This window comes from Aptenodytes patagonicus, chromosome 1 (genome assembly GCF_965638725.1).
Source record: "Aptenodytes patagonicus chromosome 1, bAptPat1.pri.cur, whole genome shotgun sequence".
NCBI lineage: Eukaryota > Metazoa > Chordata > Aves > Sphenisciformes > Spheniscidae > Aptenodytes > Aptenodytes patagonicus.
The window spans coordinates 58,025,802-58,035,270 of NC_134949.1; the positions used below are offsets into that span (position 1 = coordinate 58,025,802).

Genomic DNA, 9,469 nt, shown 5'->3' on the forward strand with positions numbered 1-9,469 from the left:
GCCATCTTACAGTGCATCCCCACCCACATGCAGCAGGGAGTCGGAATGGGAGGTGGCAGCAGCAGCTTTAATATAAATGCAAATAAAAGCTCTGGAGTGTTATTAATGTGGTAGAACCTTTCCAGGGAAACAGTTTAGAGGAGGCAGAATAGTTCCCAGATGCTCAATGTTGAGCTAGCTTAATTGTGAGTAAGATTCATCAAGCTGGTTAATAGCCTATTGCTCCCTCTGTTATGTGAATGGAAAGCACACAGGAAAATTTGTTTGGACGGGTACAAGTTAATGTAATGTAAGCCGATACAGCCTCTGCTGTATCAGCAAGTCTTCACCTCTTTAGTGTAGAAAGCAACAACAGCTAATATCAGTATTATATGTATATCAGGAGGGGGGAGGACTGCAAACGTAAACCAAGAAAACGTGTTTGCTCAGGACACTAACCAACTTCTTGGCTCTGAAATGACATAGCAGTAACAAACCTGGCTGCGAATGAACAAAGACAGACTGTAAAACTTGCTCAGGCAACCAGGACTTGAAATGCTGAAAAAGCTGTGGGGGAAAAGCGGGGGGGAGGGTCCTAAAAACCTTTGGGAATCTCAGTCTCCAGTTTCTTCTTCATGACTGACTTCCATTTTAGTCTCGCTGATGACCAACACAGCACCAGCACCTACGACACTGGCAGGCTCCTGAACGCCTTGGGTAAGGGACTGGTTATTGTAGAAAGGGTGCACAGCAGCAGCGCCCTGAATAACTCACAAAAGAAAAGTTGCAGCAAAAGGAAGTTTCTCATTTTGAGACAAGAAGACCCATCAATTCAATTAAAAATGAGGAGTGTAGAAGAAGGCAGGCTGCCTAATGCCTGCTTACAGCTCAAAACGTGGAACTCCAGCCAAGTCAGGCTGAAGGGTTAGTAGGTTTGAGACAGATTAAGATTAAGATTGAGACAGCATGTCTATCCATAGTTACATTAAATAGGATTAACAGTCCCAACCACTAACTGGTGGGGGCAGGGGAAATAAAAAGCCTGAAGGTTGCTCTGCAGCTGTCTACAGGGTTACATGCACCTTTTTCTGAACAAATTAGCTGTTGGCAGGGCTAACCAGTAATCTAGCCAAGCTGGTCTGTCCTAAGCTGCACCGTTTGCGTGCCAGCAAGTTCATGTATCTCCTTTAATGGGAGGCAAAGACTAGGTCTCTTTCTCCACGCGCTGCAATGGAGATGCAGAGGAGTGACAGAACTAGGAGATTCTCTGCCCTATATAAATTAAGCTGACACATCTGCTGCACTTGGAACTCACTCTCTGCCATTTTTTTAAAGGGTGTGTACATGTAAAAGAGAGGAGAAGAACAGCTGAAGGAGAAATGAGAGGCGGCTAGCCATTACTTGAACATGCACCTAAGTAATAGGGAAATTGGAGCTTGCAGGTAGAGCTAGCTTCATTCAGTGGCTTGTGACACTGCATGAGTGCACTGAAAATATTGCAAAGACAGCATACCTGGGATACCTGAGCAGCCAAAATAGTATTGCCTAGGTTGGGGGACCAAACTCCTCTGTTAATTCACAAGGCCCAACTAAATAGCCTGAAGCATTTCAATGGGAAAGTCAGCAAAGATGAGCTTTTTTGGCCCAGCAAGGGATGCTCATGGTAAGACCCCAAGACTCTCTTTGCACTGGAAATTAAGTGTAACAAACAGGAGTACATGTGCTGGGCTGCACAGCAAGGCTGGGAATACATCAGGAGGATGGAGGAAGGTAGGTTGTCTCCAGAAGCTACTTGAACTGTATTAAGAAAAAAGTGAGTATACACAAGATTGTAAGTATAGGAAGGACAATATAGATCCTGTTGTTTCTGAAGGCCTAAGCCTATGGAAAGATAAAGAAAACTGGTGTTATTCTGACCAAAAACGTATAGATTTCCCACCCCCAAAAAAGGCTTTCTGAATTAGAAACATGTTTAGTAAGTGGAGAAGAAGAGTGGCTACACAGCAGCAAGGGTTGAGAAAGCAAGGGACATCTCAAAACAGAGAAAGTATATGGATATGCCAAGAACAGAAGCTGAACCATAGCTAAAAAAAAGGTGAGGCAATACTTAATGAGGCTGTGGGAAACGCGGGCGAGACAAGGAGTGTATTTTTTCAAGAGGCACGTGACTCCTTTCTGGAGACAACATGGCTTTGGGGCTGGGGGAGAGGGGGCTGTGACCGGACTACCACTGTGTGAAATTGTTTCGATCAGAATAACCTACATTTTCTTTCTACCAGTCCAGCTCAGCAGCGCTGAGGGACCATTCATCTCCCAAAGGACAGCCTGTCCTTGCAGCTATTTCTGGGCTTTCTGCCAGGGCAAAAGCTGTTTGGAAGATTTTATCGTCGTTCTTTCTTCATTCTCCAAAGCTGCAGCTGGGGATTTATTTTTGTAAGCGCACTGCAAAGGTGCATCTGGTTCTCTACACAGGCATGTGAAGAAGTTGTCAGCAGTGGTGGTTTCCTCTTTTCGTTTGCAAAGAGAAGTGCAAGCACCTGGGTCTCTCTAAAGGCAGGGCAGAGAGGAACATGGTTATAAATATCATGATAACAGCAGAAACAAGCTCGTGAGAAGAGGCCCTATGTTGTCAGAGCAGCTTTGTGAGCAGTGAACCACCGGGGGGTTGTTTGGTTGTGTATGGGAATATTGGACTCCGGTTTACCACGTAGTACAAAATCAGCTAAGGGATCGGCAGCCTGAGGGTCATGCACACTGTGCATGTGAAGTCCACTTCACTGCCCTTAATTCAGAGGAAAAATAGCCAAGACAGAAATCCCATCAGCCGTGCCAACTTCAGATTCAAATAGCTTTTATATAACATAGATTGGGGGAATTCTGCTGATTCCAAGTATGTAGAAGAACCAGGCTCCTCCGGGGGGTAGGTAAAGCCTGCATTTCATGCACTACAATCTATTTCTGGACATGGTATCATACTGTATGCAAGCCGCAAGGATTTGATTGAAGCACGTTTGTTCTAAGAGGCTGTGAGAAAAAGAAGACAGCTCCTGCAGTTTGCAAGATGTAAAATCAGTCACCGGGCGGGAGGCTGTCAGACTCTTTCTCCCATGGGCTGGGGTTTGTAATGTGACCGTGTCCTCAGTGTTCCTGCGGCAAGCTCGACAAGCTGCTGGGCTGCAGAGCCGAGTGGCGTGATGCTGCCTGTGCCTAACACAAGCCTGGAGGAAAAGGCTAAATGAAATAACGCAGAGGAAGAGTCAGCCCTAATCTCTACCCAGTGTAAAATCTGAACTAAGTTACTAAGTATGGAAACACAGCGTCATTTCAGCTGGTGTTGCATAAGGTTGCCATATTGGCTGCCTCCGCAAAGCTGCAAGCTCGGAGCCTCAGCAAACAGTAACGACGCCAACTGGTCTTTAAGGGCAGGTTTCTGGTTCTCCTGCAAAGAGACCTATAAAACACACACAGGGCAGAGAGCAAAGCAGCACGGGTGTGTCATGCATTCCTTGTCTCCTGTTCCAGCTCTGATCTTCCTTCCCTGGAGTGAGTGTAATTTGGTAAATTGGAGCTACATACTCTCTGGAGGGCTGTAGAAACCAGAATCATGTATTTACTGGCCAGCACAGACACTGCCTCATCTGCCTGCAGAGCGTGGACTCAAAGAAGAATTTATTTTAGTCAGGGGTGGCTCACAGACGGCCCTGCCATGGGGTGGAATGGGGGATAAATGTGCTGACAATCTTTCCAGGCTTTGGGTGAGCTGAGTAAGGGCTGCAAAATACACCCGCTGCCCCCACAGCCCCGGCTGCTGCCAGGTTTAAACAGAAGTTGCAATGGCTCTAAGGGAAGCAGAGGTGGTTGCCTCCTGTTCGGAAAGGGGGATCAGTTCGGGGAGGAGAGGAGGGGTTTGCCCTGCACAGAGAAGCCACTTGCTCATACACTCATACTGGTTACCATGTTTTCTGTGGCTCAGCTGAGACCAAGCACATTAAGTCACCTCAGGTGCAGATTTGACCCATCAAGGGCAAGACTGTCCTGCTCACTGGGCTTTCCTGCCTCAAGTATCCCTGTCCCCAGCCTTGCAGGTCCAGCTCATCTGAAAGAAACCTATCAATCAGGTTGCTTTACCTCCCAAAACAGAACAGTCCCTTGTCCCTGCATGTGGTCACCAGTAAGCTCTGAAGAACAAAGCAGCACTTAAAGCAGGACCTTTGTATGCTTGCCAATTTGCAGCACTTCGCCTTTGTATAGTACATAGTGGTCAGAGCACCTGCCCAGGAGATGAGATGGGCAGATGCTCCCATGAAGGTGAGGAGTCCAGGCTGAGACTACTCAAACAACAGGGACCTCGTGGTCTCATGAAACCCAAGGTGAGGGTCTTCGTTACCCACACCGCTTTCCGTGTGGCATGAGCCCTAACTCCTGACAGGGAGTCTTTTCTCTGCAATTTAAATAGCATCCATGTCGCCCAGGCACCATCTGCAAGCACAGACAGGTCAAGTCGCCACCAAGGGCCTGGCCTGCTCAGCCCTCGCCACCAGCAAGCAGCTGCCTGCTGCCAGCAATTACCTACTTCATCTGCCTGCTGGAGGAGCCTTCACGCAGCAGGTCCCAGAGCACACGGCTGTTACCCCGTGTCACACATCAGCTAATGGCTTGGGCAATGAATAGGGCTGGAGGACTGCAGCCCTAGCTTGAGGACGTAAGGAGCTTAAGTGGCAGAAACCAGGACCCCCACGAGGCTGCAATTGGACAATTTTCTATTTTAAATAACATTAGGGATCTTTTCCCTCCCCGCTCCAGGGCTGGCTGGAGCCCAGCACTGGCTAAGGCCGGTCCTGAAGCTACTGCACTGCATGTGCGCACCAGCCAGGCTGGGACATGCAGGTGCCTGAGCTGGACAGCTTACTGGGTCGTGTCAGTGCAAGTGAGAAGGCATCTTAACTCCTCAGGGAAGGATGTGCACGTCCACATGCCAAAGCTGGCTCCAGCAGGCCAAGCAGGGATTAGGTGCTGCTAAATCTGGGTATCAGTGGCCAAAAAAAAATATGTATCACACACAAAATGATTATAAATGGCACGTCCCACATCCTGAAGCTTCTATTACCAGAGTATGGCCACGCTGGACGTGGAATTTCACTGACATTTGAACCTCACAGAGCTAGAACCAACCACAAAGAAATTTCCTTGCATTGAGTGGCTAGGCTATAAACTTACCCACTAATAGAGGGGCACTAATATCTACAGGCAGAAACCACCCTGCTACGCAGGCTCCTGCCTGTCATCTTTACGTTCAAGTTCTCTGCAGCATGTAATAGACAGACACCATCACAGCAGGGTTGGGTTTTTCTTTCCCCGTTGCATCTTTCTTGTTGTCATGCTCCAGCACCAGATCATTAACCCGCCTACCGCGGCCCCGCTGAGAAACACTAGCCCCAGCAGCCAGGCTGCAGCTCCCCATCAACAACCCCTAACCACATCCCCAGCACTCACACGCTGCTCCAGCACACCAGCACCTTCGCCTCACCAGCTCCACAACTGCCTGGGGACCAGAGCTGAACTAGCTTTATGGATCAACTCATCTGCCCCCTCAGTGCAGGTCAAATTTATGTTTACACCTTGAAACTTGACTCTTCAGTGGCTGTCTCAAGCAGCCTCCAAGTTTTTCCACTTTGGTACACGAAAACAATTCCATAGACTCCCCAAGTAGAATTCCTTAAATGAGATTATGCTTTCGCTACTGAAAATCTTGGGGCACCACAGTATGATTCCCCTCACTTTAAACCATGCATTACCAAATACATGTAAATTGTAGTGGGCAAGAAGCCACTTGAGTCACTGTATTAATTGAACAGATTGAAAGTGCACTTTATGTGCACTTGCACTGCATCCATGGCCCAGTGGTGTACTACATTGCATTCTCCTCTAAACCCAATAGCTCAGGGTGCTGGTATTTGCACTTGGGTGTGGTGGCAAGTTACACTTGTTTTACAGATACCCAGTTATCACACACCAGAATTACAAGTTTACTATAAAATAATTTATTAGACAGCAATACACAGCTTTAGCAGCAAGCTTATATACACGCACATAAAAACTGCCGACTACCCTACTCAGGGACTCTAGCTCTTTTGCCCTTGGCCTTGCGGACCTCTTCAATCAGATCTTTTAAGTACTGAATTTCCTTACTAAGGGAATCTGCTTTCTCCTTCAGGGACTGATTCTTCTGCTCCAACTCTCTGCACTCCCCAGACAGTGCCTCCTGTTCCGCCCTCTTCTTCTGCCGGTAACGCGTGGCAGCCGTCTTATTCTGCTCCATCTTTTTCAATTTCTTATCTATTTTCTTTTCTCCTTTCATCTTTGCTGACACTACCTTCTCTGCAGGATGATCATATGGTCTGGACCGCACAGAGCCACAGTTGGCATCTGTAGGGAACTGGTTGTCATTGGGGGATCCGACTGAATTGGTCGGACTATGTTGGGGTGTTCCCAGGTAGGAGTCTGGGCTCATGCATATTCCGCTATCATCGGAATGGTTCTCCTCCTCTTTCTCGGACTTGGTGATCACTACCACAAAGGTGGGGCCCTCCTGTTTTCTTTCTCCTTCCAGAACATCCACTTCACTACCTAGTTCTAAACTAAATGAATGGTCTGGAGTGGAAGTCAGAGACCCTGGGGAGAGGGGAAAAGACCAAAGGGAAGTCAGTGGGGCCATTGGATCTGCTCCAGTTGGAGATTCAGGGAGGTGGGTGATTAGGTCAGTTATCAGTGGAGGTTCTTTGTTGTGAAATTCCTGGATGGTAGGGTTAAATAGGAGATCACACGTGTCTTCCAACGTGGCCATCAGCTCGTCTGGTGAGACGGTGGCTTCCAGATGTTCCATACCTAACAGGGCATCAAAATCAAATTCCTTCAGATCCATCTTCTCCACCATCCACTCCATGCCAGAGAAGGCATCCTCTGCACAATAAAATAAAATACCATTTCAGTAAACCATCAACCAATGCAACTCAAGCTTCTAAAAACAATCTAGAAACTCATCTTTTAATGTCTTCCCTATCTCTTATACTGGCATGAAAAAATTCAACCATCAGAAAAAATCCCCTGCCATTTAGCTGCAGAAGGCTGCAGGGTACAACGTAGGCTGTCAGCTGTTCTGACATTCCAACCCTCTTACTCCAACACCAGAAGAATTCAGGGCCATTTGAAACATACAGCCACGCTTGTTTCTTGTGACCTCTGCCAGGGAATAGTACCATAACAGCTGGTATGTTATTAAAAGGACAACAGAAGTGTCACTTTACCATACACCAAGTCCAGTAACCAGCAATTCTGTATTGTGTAAGCAGTGTAGTACACACATTTTCCAAGCAGAGGTATGCATGTGAGGTTGCCTTCGCATTTATGAAAACCTGGCAATTTAATTTTTTAATCAGAATGCTACTAAATATATTATGTGCCATTGTAACTGATGTACTTTATGCAAATAAGTAATACCTTACCCTGGCTGCTATCTATGGTGTTGCCTAAACTGTCCACAGCAAGCCAATTGGAGGAGACTGCCTTAGCCTTGTCGCTGGAGAACCCATGCGAACTGAGGGGCTCGGCCACCTCCAGGTAGTCATCTAGGAGTCCCAGGCTTTCCTCAGCCACCGAACACGGCTGGCTGAAGGGGGATAATGAATCCCCCAACAGCATCTCGTTGTTCAAGAGGCTCATCTTCGTCAGTTTTTAATGCTTTGATGTCGAAGGATGTAGACAAGTAGAGGGTCTTTTTGTCGACTACAGCAATGCTGCTGTGCGGTGCCTTGAAAAACCTGAAAATAAAACTTTAATTCATCAGTACTTGTTTGACCAGCATAATAGCTTTTTAAAAGCAACGCCACTTCAGTAAGTATGGTGGTACTCTATAGACTTGGATGACTTCTCCATTTCCGGGGCTGCTGTTTGCCTGCAATGTAACATCTTTACACTTTTAATTTCTTGCTAAAGGCTCTCCAGAGCCAGCCGCAGGCTCCAGGTGCGAGTCTCCCACCGAGGGCCACCCGCCTTCCTCCTGCCCAAATATGGGCACGGCTGCCGCCGGCCCCACCCACCCGCCGCCGTGACTCACGCCCACGCCAGCAGCCGCAGCCATTTCGTGATCCTGCCGCCTCCCTCTCCCCACTCCGGCAGCAGCCGCCATTTTGTATCTTGCCACGTTTCCACCGGAGCTCCAGCACTGAGTGCCTCCGGCTGCCCCCCACGCTTTACAGGGCCGAGTCCTGCGAAGCACGGAGAATGCAGTGCTAGAGACGAGGTGGAAAAGGACAACGGACCTGTCTGAAGTAAACCTACTTACAAAGCAGGGCGTTTGTGTGAGAAACCGAATCGAGTGCCACACGCGCCACCTTTTACTCCAGTTTCCAGAGGGTTACGAAACCCCTCCAGATCACCAGGACAGACTTAACGCTACAGTATTAAAGGATTACAGTACTGCTGCCAGCTTATGAACAGCCCCCGTTTATCTACCAAGCGGTACTTACACGCTCAGAACGCCGATACCTCCAATGCCCCATTTCCCCCCAGCTATAGAAGCATTCCACCACGCGGGGTAAAGAAACACTCCCTACGAATGTACTGTTCTTACTCCCACGAAAACCCCATGAAATGGAAAAATCCCAAGCTTTCAGGAATTGAGTTTTCTTGAACAATGTAAGACACAGGAATTTCTCGTTATTTCTTCTCAAATGGCATTTCCTGCCATTTCTGACGCCCGCCGCCCCTGGGGAGGTTGAGGCCACACAAGGATGCCCGTGTCCGTCCCGTCCCCCCCCCCAATACTTATTACCCAGGTACTTTTTTCCCGGGAGATACCATCCATTACCATACGGGTGATAAACCCGCCCCCGAAGCCCACTCAAAGGGGAGGAGAGGGCGACTAGCAACACACGGGAGAGGGAATACCCGTCCCTCACACACAATACTCACGCCATGGTTGCAGATGCCGGGGATGTGCTGAGGCCGCCGCCGCTGCTGCTGCGCCTGCTGCACTGGCCGATGCCGCCGCTGGCCCCGCCGCCCTTAAAGAGCCATGGCGGCCAGGGGAGGGGAGGGGAGGGGAGGCTGCTCCGGTCCGCGCCGCGCGGGAAGGTGCTGCGCACACAGACACTAGAACGACTTCCACTTTCAGCAACAGACACACAATGAGGTGGCACCGCCCGCGCGCCGCCTTTATATAGGATGCGCCTTAAGCAAAACAAGATCCGGCTGTGAGGTGTCCTTCCGCCAAGCGTCACCTGCTTCTCACCAGCGCCCGCCGGCCTGTAGGCTATCTTTCTGGCCTTCTCTCTTGCCATTCTGCTGCGGGTTAGTCGCAGGAGCCACCGACAAAAGGTACCGCTCCACGACGGAGCAGCGGAGGAGGGACTATATGGTGTACGTCCGCGTCGACCGTCTCCCCGCCAGGCGAGGCCGCGTCACGTGATCGGAGCAGCTGAGGACGCTCCCC

General features: G+C 49.1%; 1 protein-coding gene across 1 annotated transcript; it reads right to left on the reverse strand.

The window, feature by feature from the left end:
- Window positions 1-5,997: 5,997 nt before the first annotated feature.
- Window positions 5,998-9,158, reverse strand: ATF4 (activating transcription factor 4). Its single transcript, XM_076337464.1, has 3 exons — window positions 8,950-9,158; window positions 7,482-7,796; window positions 5,998-6,939 (listed from the first exon to the last, which is right to left on the reverse strand). Exons 2-3 carry the CDS (start codon window positions 7,696-7,698, stop codon window positions 6,089-6,091), a joined length of 1,068 nt encoding a protein of 355 aa, XP_076193579.1. The 5' UTR covers window positions 7,699-7,796; window positions 8,950-9,158; the 3' UTR covers window positions 5,998-6,088.
- Between the last annotated feature and the right edge of the window lie 311 nt (window positions 9,159-9,469).